The following is a 19,525-nucleotide window of genomic DNA, read 5'->3' as shown; positions in this document are numbered from 1 at the left end:
TTTCAAACCAACCACATTTTCATTTTCAAGCCACATTAAGGGCACTCAATGTCAGTAAAACAACACTTACAGTTTAGTAGATATGTGTTCAGTGTTATTCACAGCTCAGACTGAGAGATGTATCACGCTCGCTCCCCCATCTTGCAGAGACTGAGGCACTCAACACTTCCGGGTTTTATAGTCCCTCTGGAAGGAGTGTGCCTTCAGGAGAGAGAGAATCTCAACATTTTTTAAACACTAATAACTCTTTTATTTTTAATCGATGGGAAAAATCCTTTTGTCCTGCGCAGCGGAGGGGGACTCTAAAGTAAGGTGGCCAAAAATCACAGCTGTAAGTGGCAGCGTTTTTTCTAAAATCAATATACAGAACAACAGAAAGTGGTCAAGATCATACTTTTAGTAATATAGATTTCATTCTTATATTTTTTCTTAAATATCCTCATAATATTTGTTAACTTATTTTAAATGTTTTATATTTCATATCTGCCTTTTTAGTTCTATATGAATTATCTGTATAAAGTATCTTTCTTTTTGCAGGCACTGCAATCCCTTTGTAATCCATGGAATAGCCATATTTTTTATTTTCTTCTGTATTGTTTTATTGGACAGTTTTTGGCATACAATGTTGTGAATATTTTTAAGAATATTTAATATGCTTTGTCAATGTCTTCTTCCTCATATATTATTATCCAATCTTGTGATAGTCATTCATTTCTAAATGCATTCATAGATTCTTCAGTCCTCGTTTGTATTTCAGGTTTTCAACATTCTTATCATAGTTATTGTCATAGATTGCAAAAACTGGCAAATGGTCACTGATGTCATTTATTAATAACCCACTCACTGAATATATTATCTATTAGCATGAGATGTAATTCTGTGAGGTGTAATTCTGCCAGGTCTAGGCATTTTTGGATATAAGCTCATGCTATACATTGCATTAATAAACTCTTCTATCATTTTATGCTTATTTGGACTTAACAGATCTATGTTGAAATGCGCACAGATGAACATAACCTTTTGAAGTATTTTACCAAATATTTCTTCCATACAATCCTTAAATATTTCAATATTAGATCCTGGTGCTTTATATATACAGCTCACAATTACATTTTTATACTTTTCCATACAGATTCTGATACATTCTAGCACGCAATCAACCGCTGTTGTCATGCTTTCCACCACCTTATATTTGAAGTTTTTATCCACCTAAAAAGCCACACCCCCTCCATTCTTGTTCTTCCTGTTCATATAATTCAAGTCATATCCGATCAACTCAGTCCACATCCTTCTCAGGGCTCTTCCAAGTCTCTGATTAGCTATTTATATTGAATGGTTTCTTGAATTGACATATATTCTTTGATGTTTTGGAAGTTGGCATATAGGCTTCTGCTATTAAATTGGATAATTTATATTTTATGATCTGACAACCTTCACGTTAAACTATTTATCTATGTTCATGAGTCCATGAGTACACCGCCCCAGCATGGTGCCGTAGCGCTCATACAAGCAAGCTAGAAGCTATTCTCAACGACACCATGCGGATTATCACCGGCTGCCTAAGCCCTACTCTGATGGATCTTCTGCCAGTGCTCGCAGGTATGTCACCCGCCAAGCTTCGCAAAGAGTACTTCACTCATAGGCTGGTGTGCAAGGTCCCATCGGACGCCAAACATCCTCTGCACCACCTCGCCCATGTGTCACAGCAACTGGGACTTCAACGCCTGACATCTCGTCGCCCCTTCTTGCGTCACGCAGCGACCCTCTGTGGCTCCGATTTCAACACACTAGAAGCATGGAGAACCAGCTGGGTACAGACTGCGTGACCTCTTCAATTCACTGTTGCACCGAACACCACAGCCCCACCCAGCTCGGATCTGAACCGGATCGGTACAGGGGTCGGCTAGTTCAACATCAACGTGTATTCCTGGGGGCTGTGTTCATCATCAGCCTGCGTGTGTGGAGCAGACCAGGAAACAGCGCACCACGTCATTTTCAACTGCGCTGTATTCCGCCTCTCAGGTGGAGGGGTAGACCTCACGACCCTCGACAACAGCACATGGAACTGTCTACAGCGCCTGGAGGGCATTACATAACTTCTGCTGCCTCAAACGCAAGAAGATCTGTGTGGTAGCAGCAATTGTTGTTGATATTGTGGAAGACATTTTTTCCTGGATCATAATCATTTTCCATATCTTGTGATTTCTGCTCAGTATATTCAAAAGTTTTTGAACCCAGTTTATTGTATTCTGTCATCCTTGTTATTTGTGGTTCATCATTATCTCTTGACGGAGATAAATGACTTATTTCAGAACCTGTCATGGTAGTGTGTAGTGCAGGGGTCGGCAACCTTGTTCTGCATAGGGGCCAGGACACATGTCTGTGAGCAGATGGCAGACCACATCTATCACATGTGCACATGGATCCCACTCCGGATGGCAGTAATCGAATCATGTGTTCACAGAAGATAGACAAAAATGCTGGAGAAACTCAGCGGATGAGGCAGCCTCATGCAATCCTTGCATGTCTCACCCTCTGAGTTTCTCCAGCATTTTTGTCTACCTTGCATCTTTCCAGCATCTGCAGTTCTTTCTTAAACGTGGTCAAAGAAGGTGCGCGGCCGCACCGGCGGCTTTGCACAGGATGCGGTACAGCCAGAGCTCGGCCATGCTCGGCGCTCGGCGAGCTTAATGATTACGGGGAAAAATAATCCGCCTGCGGGCTGGATGATTTCGGGTTACGGGCTGCATTCGGCCCGGGGGGCGTTGGTTGCCAACTCCTGATATATTGCATTTATTTATTTCGTATTTATTTAGTCCCTCATTTTTCCATTACCTTGTTGTGTTCTTTTGGACTCACTGGTATTTGTTCAATTCCTCCATATCTCTGATGACTAGCACTCTAGCCTCTTCAGGTGTTCCATTTTGCAGTTTGCTGTCCATGTAGATTGAATCTTCCTCTGCTTTCTCAGGAAGCGTGCCTTTCTGGCAATGTCCGCATTCTTTTTTGTCAGATGCTCATTCAAGTAGACATCTGATCCCTTCAGTTTTTTTTCCTTGCCTTAGCAATGTGGTTTTATGCTTTCTATTCGCAAAGCTTATTATTATGGCTGGTTTGTCACTCTTGTTTTCCTGAGGGGGGAGGGTGACATGCCTCGATGTTGTTATTTCCCACTTAAATTCCCTTAAACTGGAGGAAAGCAGTCACCTGTTGCTCCACAGAGTTTGAGTCCAACTCGCTGAGTTCCCCACCATTCCTCGTTGTCACCGCCCGGGCGTATGGCCGGGGTTCAGTCTCCAGCCCAGTGACTATGATGTCGTTCATCTGTGTGAACTGTTCCAAATCAGCCACCCGGTTCTCCAGAAAGCCGATCTGTTTTACCTTCTTGGCGTTTTGTAGTCTCAGGGACTTGACCTCTTCCACTAAATACAAAATACTTTTCTGTTGTAGTTTGATAGTAGAAACCTCCTCCATCAGAAAGTCGAGTGACCTTTTTTTGCCGTCGACTTCCTCAGCCGCGGGATTCATTTTTGGTCCCATAGCGTTTTTGTTTCTTCCCACGTAGACACAACACAAAGATAACCTGACAAATTCTAGTACGAATTGTACAGCTGCTGTTTTAAACTACAGTCCCAGGCATGGAAGGATCTGCGGCCTATCATGTCCAGTTTGCAAACACAGCTTCGTATTTACAGTTTAAAATGTTAAACAATACTGCATACTGCAAAACAGTCCTGCACTGTATTTAAAGGTTAAGTTCACAAACTCTATCCGATCCTCATCGCCATTGTAAATATTACAGCTGAAAATACTTATCACCGGCGCCTCCCACAAATGGTTGAAATTGATGGGGATTAGTATTGTAATTGAGATATAACAAAAATAATAGAAGTAATGACTGACTAGTTCTGGACATTTTGCACAACTGTTTCTAGCAACCGTTCTAATCTTCTAGCAACACTGCTCTATCCTAATTTCATGATCTGGATTGTCATTAGTCTTGCTGTCTATCAACAAACTTGACATGGTATTTATTGTTTAATTTAAAATTAGATGATGGGCAATTTTCCCTTTTTTCTTAGACGAATGAATCCTACAGGGATAAAAGTCTGCACTATATAAATGAGCACCTTATACAAGCCAAGAACCATCTTGTGGAAATAACAAAACCTCGGAGGAAAGCTTTGAAAGAGTTTACTCAAAGATGCCAGTTTTTGCAATGGGTCAAAGAGGCTCTGAAAGGTAAATAAGCACAAAACATTGTAATTTATGCAGAAGACATTGCTTAATTTTTTTTTCCTAATTATTTGAAATTGTTTTTGGAAATTAGTTTTGAGTTTTGCTAAGTTATTATTTTTCTTAAGTAAACTGACTGTTACTTTATTTTATTTGTACCATTATGTTTGTTCTGAATTTTCTCTATTTATTCCCAGTGAAGAGCAGCATCTGAAGAATTATGAAAATACAGTATTTCACATGGACATAACTAGTCCATCAAGCTACATGCAATCTTCTTTCCCAATGCTTCCCACCTCTCTCCCCCTTGAAACTCATTGTCTGTTTTTCCTATTCCCCATAATCAACTTCAATGATTCCTACTAATCTTTTCATTGCTTCCACGTGTCTTTTAAAATATGCTTCTCGCCTGATCGGCCCTTTAACAGGACCAGTTGTGGTGCAACGGTTAAATTGCAATACTAATAATCCAGATATCTGAAATAAAGCAGAAAATTCTACAAACCACTCCACAGGTCAAGCAATATCAATGAAAAGAGAAAGAGCATTATGGTTCAGGTTGACGACTCTCCATCAATTGCAGGGAGTGTGGGAGTGGGATGGCTAAGAAAATGGAAATATTTCATCAAAGCCAGAAATGCCCTGATAATGTACTCCAGCAGCATGAAGAGGCTCTTTGTGCAATACATCCATGCTGACTAAGATGCCCTCCTAAGCTAGTCCATTTGCTTGCATTTGACCTGTTTCCCTCTAAACCGTACCAAGTCAAGGATCTATCTGAATGTCTTTCAGATTTTGTAATTGTGGCCACCTCTGGTAGCTCTGCCCACCACTCTGTGTGTGGAATAACTAGCCTTTTCGATCTCCTTTAAATCTTTCTCCTCTGATCTTAAACCTACGCCTTCTAGTTTTAGACGCTCTTGCATTGGGGAAAAGATTGTAATCAGCCTAATCTATGCCCCCATCTGATTTTATGAAACTTCTGTAAGGTCACCCCTCAGCCTCATCACTCGGGGAAGTCAGCCCAGCCAATTCAACCTCTTAAAGCCCTCCAGTCCCTGTCTCCATTCCAGCAAATTATTGCATAATATTTTACTAAAATTATTTCTCAAAATTGTTTCGTTTTTTTTATTGCTTAGATTCTCTGATCATAAGCGACATTTAGAATCGGTCGAAAACGCTATTTGACATAACATTTTGGCAAAATATCCAACAGTTTGTTCGTTTCCACCATTTGTAACCGAGTTGGCTCTGGCTTGCTAATCACTTTCATAAAATGATTCCAGCAGCATAAATGGGGGAGTGTTAGATGCCCTGCAGCTACAGAGGTTAAGTGCATTTTTAGGCATTCTGAGAGTGGCAAACGTGAGACATGTTTGGTCTCAAGTGAAATGCTGCCAACTCATTAGAGTGTAGAAACCAGAAAAGGATTGTCATGTATTTTAAGAGAAATTGCTTCAAGAGGGCAGAGCAAGTAGAGGTTGTGACTATGGTACAAGCTTATACCCAATTATCATCTGCCATAAAGAGATGAGGTAAATACATGAAACTGTAATAATATAATATGGATTGAAAGCAAATGTAACTTAAGAACTTCATTATTTTTAAGGTTCCTCAGCTGTAGATAAATATATTGTAGTTAAAAAAAAAAAAAAAACCTTTTTAGGGTAATAATTCCGTTTTACAATGCTTTGATTTCTCTGGTGATCAGTGCAAAAGATTTTTTGCCTTTTTTTCTTTTTCTTCTTTACCAGATATAACTGAGTTGAAAGTGTTTGTGGACCTGGCTTCAATCTCAGCTGGTGAAAATGATCTTGATATCGATCGTGTGGCTTGCTTTCATGATGCTGTATTGGGCTACTCATCATTGCTGTTTGAAATAAAGCCACAAGCTGGATTTGATGACTTCATGCATTGTGTACAGAAATTGTGGAATGCTTTAGATAATGACCCGGTTCTTACCAAGAAGCTGGTAAATTTAACCTTAAGTTTCAGCATAATTGTGCATGATATTTGGTTTACAAATGGCGTGAGTAGCAGGTTTTTTTTTAACAAAGTGTAATTTTGAGAATTGCATGATCTGTTTAACAATATTCCGGTTCGTATTAATTATAGGAGTGCTAAATACCTCAGAATTTTTGTTAGCTTGAATTTACTCATGGGCATATCAATATTTCTCTTAAATGCCTTAAAAGCTACCCTGTTAGATATAGAATGCATTGACCAACCTAGGAATGGTGGTTTGAGAAGTATTTTTAAGTTAAACCTGTGGATTGGAATACTTTAATGATTCAACTAAGGTTAGAGAAAGGAGGTCAAGTACAAAATGAAACGCCATTTTATCTTCTCAAAACGCGCTATAACCAGAGCTTTCATCAGTCTTTCCTTTTCTCTCACCATTTTTTATGGCCTCATGATTGGCATTAAATTTTGTCAAGAAACAGACAACGTAGAGGATCAATACCAGTTTTTCTTCAATTATGCATTTTAAATGTTCAGTAAAACATGGAAGCAGAGAGTGAACATTTTATGTGAAATATCCTTCAGTAGTGTGATTACTGTTGCCGTGAAGAATTTAATTTGAGCATAAGGAACATGGAGATCCATGGCTTAATTTTGCTTTGCAAATGGAAATTGATTTACTTTTTTCACTGAATCATATTTACGAATACTAATAAGAGCTTTGAAGAATACACAAGAGACCAATAGTGTACTGTCCAAATTGTCAATGTTTGCAAGTTTGTTTTGAAGGTAACTTCCTTTTCCACTTTCAGCAAGATTCAGCTCGGCATTTGGAATGGCTGAAAACTGTGAAGGAAAGCCATGGGTCTATAGAACAATCATCACTTTCATTGGCTTCAGCTATAAACAGCAATGGAATTTATATCATCGATTCTCAAGGGAAAAACAAGGTATTGCAGAGCAGTGATGCTGGAGCAAAATGTTCCACAATATACGATAATATTAATGTTAACAAATTGTTATGCTCTTTTTTAATAGTATGTGGAGCAACTTTTTAGAATAATTTTTATGAACATCTTAAATAGAAACACCTCCTCAATCCCAAGGATCTAGTGATTCTATACTTGGCCTCATCGGTTGGGGCAGTGAGTATAAAAGTCAGGAAGCCATGTTGGACTGAGTCCAAGCCAAGTAAATCCTCCTTTAGCTATGAAAAACAAATTGTACTTGCTACTCCAAATATAATCTCACCAGAGCTCCAGCCAGTCTCAGAAAAACATTATTAATTTTATACCCAAACACTGCATGAACCAGTACACTAAGATCCAACCCTAATCCACCATTTGCTAGTTTACTCAGTATTTAACATGTCATAGGGTCTGTTTATCTTCTTTTCTTACCAAAGTGTATAATCTCATAGTTTCTCACATTCCCTACACCACAGCTTTAAGCACTTGCTTAATCTATCTGTATGTCTTTGAAACTCTCCTAACAGCTCATTTTTCCACCAAACTGGTGATGTTATATTCTATTAATTTGTGTTTATATAAATTGTGGATAGCTGAGATCATTATGGCGACCAACTTGATTGCCAATTTGAAAAAGACATATATTCCAACTATGTTTTTAAGAAGGAACTGCAGATGCTGGAAAATCAAAGGAACACAAAAATGCTGGAGGAACTCAGTGGGTGCAGCAGCATCTATGGAGCGAAGGAAATAGGCAACGTTGGAAGAAGGGTTTCGGCCCGAAACGTTGCCTATTTCCTTCGCTCCATAGATGCTGCTGCACCCGCTGAGTTCCTCCAGCATTTTTGTGTACCTTCCAACTATGTTTTGACTTATTCTCAGTCTTCTTTCCCTGATAATGTTACCACCTATCTCATCAGCAGAATTTATGAATTTCCTTATAAAATTCAAGTCCTATCACGTTATTGCTCCTTTAAAAACACACTCAAAACGATCAAATGCAATTTTCCTTTGTAATATATTAAGTCCGCCCAATTAAATTACAATGTTGCAAGTGTTTTATTCTCGTATGCAACAAATGTCATGCTAACTCATCTTTGGCTCCATAGTTATACTCTTCCTGTCTTCCAATTTTCAAATTATGCTGCAGTCAAACTAATTTTGATAGTTCAACATTAATGCATCAGAATTAAACGTGTTCATTGTTATTTAAACCACTTTGTTAAAAATGTTACGAGGAAGGTTGTCAAAGGATACAGCAGAATATAGCTGTGGAAATATGAGCTGTGAGAGGGCAGATGGAATTTAATCCAAACATGTGTGAGGTGTTCACTTTGGAAGGTCAAATGCAAGAGTGTACAGTGAATGGCAGGACTGAGGAGTATTGATGTGCAGAGGGATCTTGGGTTGCAAGTCCATGGCTTCTTGAAAGTGGCAACACAAGTACTTAGACATATAGCATACTTGCCTTCCTCGGTTGGGGCAGTGAGTATTAAAGTCAGGAAGTCATGTTGCAGATGTATAATACTTTGTTTCAGCCACATTTATAGTATTGAGTGCACTTGTTGCAATCATTGTGTCTGTCCTTGTTCTCACAGTAGGCCAGAAACTGCATCCTCGGACACTGCCAGCAGAGTTTGAGATATTTATGCAGATATGGAATGATATTAATTGAAGCCTTTCCTGTGGCAAGCATTTTTAGTCTTACCTACGTGTTTTCAGTGTATCAAGCTCTTCCAAGAGAAATAAACTATTGTGCGCAGTCAGATCCATCTCAGTGTGTTTAATTATTTTCAATTTTTTCACAGCTTTCTTTAGGTTCGGCAATCATATTAAAACTGCCAGAAGCTCATGGTGACAATGAAGAAGTACGAAGTTACACTCTTGAAGACCTAAAAGAACTGCAGAATAAACTCATGCTGATGTCAGGCAAGGGCGATCATGGCCGGAATGAAGTGGACAGATTCGTAGAGGTAACTGACTACTTTAATGCATTCATATATCTATAGTGGGAAGCACAGCAGTGGAACACTTATTAGTCTTTGAATAAAAATGCACTTTATACAGATTTTTTTTTCCTCCAGAGGTTTTAATGCGATGTCTTTAGTGATTACAGAATTGGTATGATTTCAATACACAGACACTGAGGTCTTCATCATGAGCATTTTATCATTACTTTGCTGAGAAGCTCTGATAACACAATTGCACTATATACAGTATTTAAACATCTCAATTGTAAATAAAGGCAAAGATAACCTTTACGATCTTGTAATTTATGTTTGCATATATCGATATGATTTTACTTGTCATCATTTCATTTGCAGACCATAATGAATATCTTTTGTGCACAGGTATTTGCCAATGTCCAAAGACTTGCAACGTCATTCATCAGTCTGTTTTCTGCTGGCAACATGCTCTTCAGGAACTGGAAAATAGAAGTGTATTGTTCAAGGACGTGTGAGGCTTGCTTGATAATAGATTTCAATCTAAAGGAAGTGCGTATTATTAAAGCTGTTGGAAAAGTCACCGAACAACTTCCCATTCTTTGTAAAAAGATGGAAGCCTATCTGGAAGTATGGAAGCAGTATATGGATAAGCAAAGGTCCCAGTACTATTATTTAAACTTCTACACAGCTGAACAAATTGTTTACCTCAGTACCCAATTATTTAATCGCAGCTGTACCAAATTAGATGTTCTGATGATGTTGTCATTCATTAAACCCAACTGTACTGCCGGCGACCTAGAAGTAGCTCAACAGAAACTTTTTGATGGAGATACAAGCATAGGACATCGCCCATTAAGTGACAGGAAGAGTTGTGTCCAACCTTTTATGATGAGACAAGTAGATATTCAAGACATAGCCATGGAAGAAACAATGGATTTGGTGTGGAAGCAGTATATGGAAAACATGACTTATTTCCTGTCCAACTGTCTTGATGTCAGCACCCTTGGTAAACTTCTTGAAAATGTTGCTGAAATGAAACAAACTGTTGCAAGGACAATTCCACCTGGCTTTCAGACAGGTCATCCTAACCTTGTTGTTTGTCCACATTCTGAACTGCTTACATCTGCTTTATGCATTTACATGCACTCCAGTAATCAGCCATTGCCTACTTACGATGAAGTACTTATTTGCACAGCTGATACCACAAATGAACAAGTAGAGCTTTTCCTGAGACGGTGCCTGACTTCTGGCTGCACACATTCCAAGATCTATTCTCTACTGTATGCAGATGAGCTAACATATGATGTTAGTGTAAGGTTTGAAGAATTGTTCAAAAGTCTGGAGTTGAAAAGTCAGTCAGATCAATATAAATTGGTGATATTGTGCAATAGTGAGAGGGAACACTGCTACATTCCAACAGCGTTGAGTCGACACAAGGTGCATATGATTCCGCAACAACCTTTAAAGGAAATCCAGAGTTATCTCGAAAATCATTATAGAGTTTCAAATAATTCATCAGCGGCTACTGTCTTTAGAGATGGAATGTTTGTGAGGATCATATCTTCAAACAGAGCTGGTGTTGGTAAGTTCCCGTGCAAGGAATGAGATATAACTAAACATTGATGAAGATTTTATTCATTTTTGCTGGCTGTGAAGCATTACGTGAAATGAGTTTGGGGGGAAATCAATTTTATGGTTGCTGTGCATCCGTAGCCTAAAAGTACTTACTATTTAACCATAAAGGCCGACATGTATCTATGTTACTATATTAAAATTCACATTGAGAAGCTGTACTAGTGGAAAGATCAGACAAATATGGGATAAACTCGTTCTCATGAATCGATTGTTTCTTGAGACTTGACCAAGGAAACATCCCAAATAATGGCAAGTTAATTAACTATAACTTGCACCTTCATTTGAGTGCCTGTGTGTGCTTAAAACATACCTATTCTTCTGTGAAGCATACAATGAACTGATAACATCGGCTTATGTGCTGGTGAGTTTATTTTATTGTTAAAAAGCTAGAGGATTTTAATTAAAATATATAAAGAACCATAGATCAGTACAATCTGTATTTTTTACTGAAAAGAGCTAAAGAATTCTGCTGAAATTATATGTGAAGTAAAGATGTGTCTGTATATGGTTTAATTAATACTGATCTTCGTAAATTATTGTGAATAATTAAATAAGCACATCGTCGATCAAAGAGAAAACAAGCTTGCTGTTGAAAATAATTTGACTTGCTCTGGCAATAAGCAGTTTCTGAGTTGGATTGGACAGCTGGACTTATTTATTTTTTTCATTTAAATTGAGACTTATTTTTAAACTTTTTTCTCTAAAAGGAAAATCACTTTATGTGAAGAGATTACATGAAAAATTAAAGAAACAAGCTGGAAAGGATAACTTGTTGAAAACAATCCATCTCTTAGAACCACAGGTCGATGAAAATAAAGTTCTCCAAGCTCTCTTTTCATGTATAAAATCATCAAATAAAAACCAGCCTTTGATATTTCACTTTGATATCGCATCTACTGTAAGTTTGGGTTTACCCAGTGGTTTTAAGTGTCCAATTGTGATATATTTTTAGATTTTAAAACTTACACCAGCAGTATGTGTATTATTTTTTCTTTTATTTTCTTAACAATTACTTAATATTTTGTGAAAGTACTTATTTCATAAAGAAACATTCGTTATTATGGATCCTGAAGGAATATTTGTGGTAACTGACATATTGTGTGCAAATAGGTTTGCAATCTGAATCTACAATAAATATTAATCTACTGTTTCAAATAATGTAATAAATTTAAATATTAAATACATTTTCACTGTTTCTAGAACTGAAATAATCACGTCTGAAAATAGCGGGGGGAAATTATACGGTTGAAAACAAGGTTTCTCTGCTTGTACTATGCATTGCTAATGTTGCAGATAATTTTACCATTGCTATAAAACCAGAAAATGCTACAACCTTTGTCAGATCAGACTACATCCATGGAAAGAAAAACAGTTGATATTTCAGATCATATGCCCTTAATGAGAACTAGAAAGTGAGATTAAGTCATAGAGGCAGGATCTTCAACCTTAAACTATGCTTCTGTCAGTATGTTCTTTGGAACCTATCACTTTGACCAACTATATGTCCATTTGTCCAAAGTCTGCTCATGTGGGTTGATGCCAAAATGTATGTGTTGACACTTTTGTGAACCACTTGAGTTGTTCTACTACATTAAAAAATACTAGGGAGTTTTGCAATGTTCCTAGAATAGTACGAGATCATCTCAGCAAGTACTTAAGCATTTTTTTGAAAACCACTGAATTAGTTGAACAGAACTGACTTTTCAGTCCGAGGAAGGGTCTCGACTCAAAATGTCACCTATCCATGTTCTGCACAGCTGCTGCCTGACCTGCTGAGTTACCCCAGCACTTTGTCTTTTTGTGACCCACTCTAATGGCTTAGTTTCTCTAAGTGCTTCTTAACTATTCTTTGTTATGGATTCCGATAACTTAACCACAACTGAGAATGCAAACCCTTGTAATATTGTGCATATAACTCTAAATATATATTTTTAATTTCTATTAGCGAAAAATGCAGGAACTGGGCTATTGCTTAGAAAGAAATGAAATGATCATGAGTTTTGCTGGTGGAAACAAACAGGCAAAATTTGTGTCATTTGCAAAAATCCATGAAATGATTTATGTTTTTTGCATTGACAGTCAAATATTCTGATTTCCCAGGTTTAATTAATGTGTTTATGAAAAGAAAAGAAATGCAAATGGCCTTGATTTACTTTCGACAATAATTTTCACATAGTATATGGTTTTTCTTTGTTGAATAATAGTTTTACATAATAACAGAAATATTTTTCTTTCAGGTACAGAAAGGATTATGTGAATTTCTTTTCAAACTATTTATCCTACAATATTTAATGGGCACCGATGAAAAAATGTGGAAGTGCAGTCAAAGACATTTGTATGTTGTGGAAATGCTTAAGGGATCTGGATTTCTTTCCAGGATGCGAGCAAGACATGTACGTAATGTAATGCATTGGTGGGAAGAAGCAGGCAGGAATTATTTTCAAAAATATATTTAAAAGATTGAATTCTATTTGTGCAATTAAAAGAAATCAATTTTCATCAGGTATCTTTTTATCTATATTACTAAAATTCTGATCTTGACCACTTCCTGTTGTTCTGTATATTGATTTTAGAAAAAAGGCTGCCACTTACGGCTGTGATTTTTGGCCATCTTACTCAGATTCCCCCTCCGCTGCGCAGGACAAGAGGATTTTTCCCATTGATTAATAATAAAAGAGTTATTAGTGTTTAAAACATGTTGAGATTCTCTCCCCTGAAGGCCATGCCCCTTTCAGAGGGACTATAAAACCTGGAAGTGTTGAGTGCCTCAGTCGCTTGAGGGTCACATCTCTCAACCTGAGCTGTGAATAACGCTGAACACATGTCATAAGGTGTTGGACAGGCTAGATGCAGGAAGATTGTTCCCGATGTTGGGGAAGTCCAGAACACGGGGTCACAGTTTAAGGATAAGGGGAAATCTCCACAGAGAGTGGTGAATCTCTGGAAGCTCTGCCACAGAATGTAGTTGAGGCCAGGAATATTTAAGTTAGATGTAGCCTTGTGCTAAAGAGATCAGGGGGTATGGAAGAAGGCAGGTTGAGGCCTACTGAGCTGGATGATCACCATATTGAACCTGAGCTGTGAATAGGCTCGAAGGGCGAATGAACCTACTCCTGCGCCTATTTTCATGTTTCTAAACTGAGTGGTTTTACTGACCTGTGTTAATGTGGTTTGATAAGGCTAGATGCAGGAAGATTGTTCCCCTTGTTTGGGGAAGCTCCAGAAAGGCTAAAGCTGTGTTGCCTTTGTTTTGGAAATGCTAAAGCTGTGCCTAATTAAAGTTGCCTTGTCTAATTAAAGTTGCCTTGCCCAATTAAAGTTGCCTTGCCTAATTAAAGTTGCCTTGCCCAATTAAAGTTGCCTTGCCTAATTAAAGTTGCCTTGCCTAATTAAAGTTGCCTTGCCCAATTAAAGTTGCCTTGCCTAATTAAAGTTGCCTTGCCTAATTAAAGTTGCTTTGCCTAATTACAGTTGCCTTGCCTAATCCTTGCCCTGTCATATAATTAAAAGTCAATCTTGCCACATTGATGTTAGAAAAAAAACGCCCTTACGGGTGTGGAGGGGGCATCAGGGACTAATAAAAATAAAAGAAGTGAGATTCTCTCCCCTGTCAATCACGCCATGAAGGCCACGCCCCTTCTGGTGGGAGGGGGGCAGGGACTATAAAACCCAGAAGTGTGGCGGCGGCTCAGTCTCTGCAAGATGGAGGGGGGAGAGGTCACGACTTGCTGTCTTTAGTGGCCTTGCACCATGCTTGAAATGGTAAAAAACTGCACCTGAATTTGGTGGCCTAGCACCCAGCTTGAAATGGAATTTCAAAGAATAGCCATGAGTCAACTGCCAGCCCACTAGCCGTGAGTGAGTGAGCTGCCAGCACAACAGGCTTGAGTGATTGAGCCGCCAGCCCAATAATCCATTCGGCCCACAATGTCTATACTAGCCCTTTGGAAACCAGTCCTTTCAGCCCACAACACCCATACTAGCGTTCCAGAAAGCGCTATTGGAATTGGTGGAGAGGTGGAATATTGCATTGGGGGACCAGTCCTCCCTTGTGATGCTGGGACCCAACGGATCCCACTTAGTCTAGTAAAGTAGAGACAATTTTGCCAGAAGCTAAAAAAAAATTAGCAGCTGAGAGACGGGAGAGTATCTATCGTTTCCAATTAGAAACTGTTTTAATTCAATTTTACTTTTTATTTCAGAGTGCACAGGTGGCAAGTTACAATTTTCTAGATGTCTTCCCAAAAGTGTACTGTAGACCACCAAAAGAAGTACTTGAAGAAGAAGTACGAAAGTCCGAAACTCAGTCATGGAATGGGAATGATATTGATCCTCTCATGGACGAGAAAGAATTTCGAAGTGAATCATTTCAAAGACCTTATCAGTATCTCAGAAAATTTAAAAACAGAGAGACCTTGGATACCTTTATTTACCAAGGAACTGTTGAAGGCAACCATGTTGAATGCTTACAGTTGTTTCTAATCTATTCTGGGGTAATGGATCCTTCCTGGTCTGAGTTACGGAATTTTGCCTGGTTTCTTAACCTGCAATTGAAGGACTGTGAAACGTCTGTGTTTTGTAACTTTGATTTCATCCAAGATACTCTACAAGGCTTTAAAGATTTTGTTGTCAACTTCATGATTTTGATGGCAAAAGATTTTGCCACACCATCCCTTAACATCTCAGACCAGAGCCCAGGAATTCCAGTTTCAAACTTAAATGGTGCTTCAGAAGAAGACATTGCACCATTTCTTTTGAGAAAAAAGTGGGAATCCGAGCCACATCCTTACATTTTCTTTAATGATGATCACATATCTATGACTTTCATTGGTTTTCATCTCCAACAAAATGGGCAAGGTGGCATTGATGCTGTTGACCCATCAAATGGCAATATTATTAAACCAAATGTAATGACCCGTCAGCTATATGAAGGTTTGCTGCTACAAAAAGTCCCGTTCAACATTAATTTTGATGAGCTTCCAAGGAGTGAAAAGATTGAGAGGCTTTGCATGGTACTGGGCATTGAGTGGCCAATCGATCCCGATGAAACCTACGAGTTGACCACAGACAATATTTTAAAAATTCTTGCCATTCACATGAGATTCAGGTGTGACATTCCTGTGATCATTATGGGAGAGACTGGGTGTGGTAAAACAAGGCTGATCAAATTCTTGTGTGAGTTACGGAAAATTGGTGCTGACACAGAGAACATGAAGCTAGTGAAAGTGCATGGTGGAACAACTGCAGATGTAATCTACGCAAAAATTAAAGAAGCAGAAGCCCTTGCAATATACAATAAGCAGGAGTTTAATTTAGACACCATCCTCTTTTTTGATGAAGCCAATACAAGTGAAGCTGTTAGCTGCATTAAGGAAGTTGTTTGTGACCATATGATTGAAGGCGTTCCTTTAAGTCCCAATACAGGCTTGCAGATAATTGCAGCATGCAATCCTTACAGAAAACACACAGATGAAATGGTAAAGCGTTTGGAGTCAGCTGGGTTAGGCTACCGTGTCCGAGCAGATGAAACTGAAGATAAATTGGGATGCATTCCTTTGAGGCAACTTGTCTATCGTGTGCAAGCTTTGCCTCCTAGTATGATACCATTAGTGTGGGATTTCGGGCAACTTGATGATCTCACTGAGAAGATGTACATCCAGCAAATTGTCCAAAGGTTGACTCAGTCCATTTCAGTTTCCTCTCTCAATATTAAATGCATGGTGGATACTTTGTCAGCTTCACAAAATTTCATGAGATGTCAGCAAGACGAGTGCAGTTTTGTAAGTCTTCGAGATGTGGAGAGATGTATGAAAGTGTTTGTTTGGTTTTACAACAATCGCAACATGCTATTGGACAATTTGGAACAATTTCTACAAGATGTTGGCAATATGGAGGTATCCATTCCATCAAGTGATGACAACTGGCCTTTTGTGTTGGCACTTGGAGTTTGTTATCATGCATGTTTGGAAAAGAAGGATGTTTATCGTAGGGCCATCTGCCATCATCTGCCTTCGCCATATGATGATCCTTCCAAATTTTCACAGCAACTTGAGCTGTTCCAAGATCTTTTACTAAGTGGTGCACCCCTGCGAGAAACAATTGCCAGGAACTCTGCTTTAAAGGAGAACGTTTTCATGATGGTCATTTGCATTGAACTTAAAATCCCTCTTTTCTTGGTTGGAAAGCCTGGCAGCTCCAAATCTCTTGCAAAAACAATTGTAGCAGATGCTATGCAGGGCAAATCAGCACATTCTGAATTATATAAAAAACTAAAGCAGATCCATTTAGTGTCTTTCCAGTGTAGTCCTCATTCCACCTCTGAAGGAATAATTAATACATTTAAGCAGTGTGCACGCTTCCAAGAAGGGAAGAACCTAGATGAATATGTTTCTGTTGTGGTCTTGGATGAAATTGGTCTTGCAGAAGATTCACCAAAAATGCCACTAAAAGCTCTTCATCCACTCTTAGAAGATGGATGCATTGATGATGACCCTGTTAAACATAAAAAAGTAGGTTTTATTGGAATATCCAACTGGGCTCTAGATCCTGCTAAAATGAACAGAGGGATTTTTGTATCGCGAGGGGATCCTGACAAAGAAGAATTGATTGAAAGTGCCAAAGGAATCAGTTCTTCTGATCCTATGATACAAAAAAAAGTGAAAGGGTCATTTGTGAACTTTGCAGACGCTTATCTAAAAATTTGTAAACAACAAGCTAAAGAGTTTTTTGGACTACGTGACTATTATAGTTTAATAAAAATGGTCTTTTCACTATCGAAAACCTCCAAATCAGAACCAACCCCAGAGCAGTTAGCCAAGATTGTGCTGCGTAACTTTAGTGGAAGCGATGATGTTAATGTTATGGATGTTTTCAAGCCTGTACTTGGGAATATTTCTCATGACAGCATCAACACGTTGGATCTAATCAAATGCAACATATATGCTGCAGATTCTCATGATATGGAGTGTCGGTACCTTCTTATTCTTACCAAAAATTTTGCAGCTCTTCAAATTCTTCAGCAAATGTTTTTTGCTAATCAACATCAGCCTGAGATAATCTTTGGGTCTAGTTTTCCAAAAGATCAAGATTATACTCAGATTTGCAGAAACATCAACCGTGTTAAGATTTGCATGGAAACTGGGCAAATGGTAGTTCTGTTAAATCTGCAGAATCTTTATGAAAGTCTTTACGATGCATTGAATCAATATTACGTGTACCTTGGAGGACAGAAATATGTGGATTTAGGATTGGGGACTCACAGAGTCAAATGCAGAGTCCATCCAAAGTTCAGACTGATAGTTATAGAGGAGAAGGAAGTAGTCTACAGAGAGTTTCCAATTCCACTGATCAATAGACTTGAGAAGCATTATCTTGATATTAACACAGTCCTTGACAGAGAGCAAAGAAGTACTGCAAACTGCATGGAAAAGTGGGTGCAGAGGTTCACAGCAGCCAAATCCCAAAATGTTTCAACCCATGGCAGGGAACAGAAATATGATCCATCTGATGTGTTTGTTGGCTATCACTCTGACACATGTGCATCTGTTGTTTTAAAAATAACACAAAGCTTGAAGCAAACTCAAAGATCTTGGGAAGATGTTCGCATTGAAGCACAATGGGTGCTACTGAATTGTGCCACCCCAGATTCCGTGGTTCGTTTAACTAATTCTAAACTTCCTGCACACGAGGCTGATGTGGTTGTGCAGAAATACTTTGAAGAACAACATCACGATTCTCTTGCCGATTTCATCCATTCTCATATCAAATCTGGAGTTCAGACCTGCACAGTTTTCACCGAGGTACTGTAATTTTTATGTCAAACATAATTTGCCATGTTATAACAGTGACATTACTTTTTAGATTACCAGATTAATTTGCAACTAGCCATACTGAAAATCTACAGATTTACCTTCTGAAATCTACCGCCTTCAGGCAAGCTTAAAAGTTAGAATACTTTTTGGTATTGGAATTTAATTATTTTTCATCTCTTGGAAAACTGTATATAATTTAACCATACAAGATTCCTATTTCATGCATGTTTCACTTGGGTTATGTCCACAATTTGAAATAAAATTAAGAATGTTGAATTAGTTTACTAATAATTCAAGAATGACTTATTCTTTGTTTTAGGTTACAACATATTCACGGCTTCTAACTGCTTCTGACATTGAATTCTTGCAAAGAGAAATAAGTGGCAGTGTTCAGAATATCTTCCTTTGCTCACTACAGCAGTTTGAAACTGAGCATTCATTTCTGAAGAAAATAAGGTTTGTTTAAAGTTAATGTCCAAATGAAATCAATAGTTATCAAATTTGTGATAGAAGCCAAAAGCAACAAGGATCAATTTTGCACCAGTATCACAATGTACATTTCGTTTTGCTAAATGTGTGGAGACATTTTGAATTTCTAAATTTAGTTGTATTTTTATTTATGTGATTTTTTATTTTGTTCAATGTTAGAAAAGTGGCGTGAGAATGTCAACTTAAAAAAATAAACAATAAAAACAGAAAATGCTGGAAACACTTAGCAGATCAGATAGCACATCTTCTCTGTGCGTAAATGCTGCCTGCCTTGCAGAGTGTTCCAGTATCTTTTGTTTTTATTTTAGATTTGTATCATCTTTGGCTTTTTCAAATTCACATCAGGAATGCAAATGTGAATTCTCATGACGCAATGGAGTCCAATTCACAGTAACTTGGAATACCAAGATTTATCCTTTCAGCTCAATTATGCCCTTCACTATAGTCCAGCTGCCTGTAATCAATTACTGATTGTTAA

The 19,525-nt window shown here is 38.2% G+C and overlaps 1 protein-coding gene across 2 annotated transcripts in view; it reads left to right on the top strand.

Annotated features, from left to right (window-relative positions):
• rnf213a (ring finger protein 213a) overlaps window positions 1–19,525 on the top strand; it is a 134,508-nt gene that overhangs the window by 43,977 nt on the left and 71,006 nt on the right. For both annotated transcript variants that reach the window (XM_055653841.1, XM_055653840.1), the window contains exons 20-28: window positions 4,083–4,242; window positions 5,991–6,208; window positions 7,011–7,148; window positions 8,975–9,139; window positions 9,518–10,694; window positions 11,455–11,645; window positions 12,985–13,140; window positions 14,950–18,546; window positions 18,878–19,014. In XM_055653841.1, the coding sequence (XP_055509816.1) occupies window positions 4,083–4,242; window positions 5,991–6,208; window positions 7,011–7,148; window positions 8,975–9,139; window positions 9,518–10,694; window positions 11,455–11,645; window positions 12,985–13,140; window positions 14,950–18,546; window positions 18,878–19,014 (5,939 nt within the window). The remainder of the gene's footprint in view (window positions 1–4,082; window positions 4,243–5,990; window positions 6,209–7,010; window positions 7,149–8,974; window positions 9,140–9,517; window positions 10,695–11,454; window positions 11,646–12,984; window positions 13,141–14,949; window positions 18,547–18,877; window positions 19,015–19,525) is intronic.

This window comes from Leucoraja erinacea, chromosome 23 (genome assembly GCF_028641065.1).
Source record: "Leucoraja erinacea ecotype New England chromosome 23, Leri_hhj_1, whole genome shotgun sequence".
Classification (NCBI taxonomy): Eukaryota; Metazoa; Chordata; class Chondrichthyes; order Rajiformes; family Rajidae; genus Leucoraja; species Leucoraja erinaceus.
Note: the sequence above shows the minus strand (reverse complement) of the source record. Positions and strands in the feature narration are given on the sequence as shown.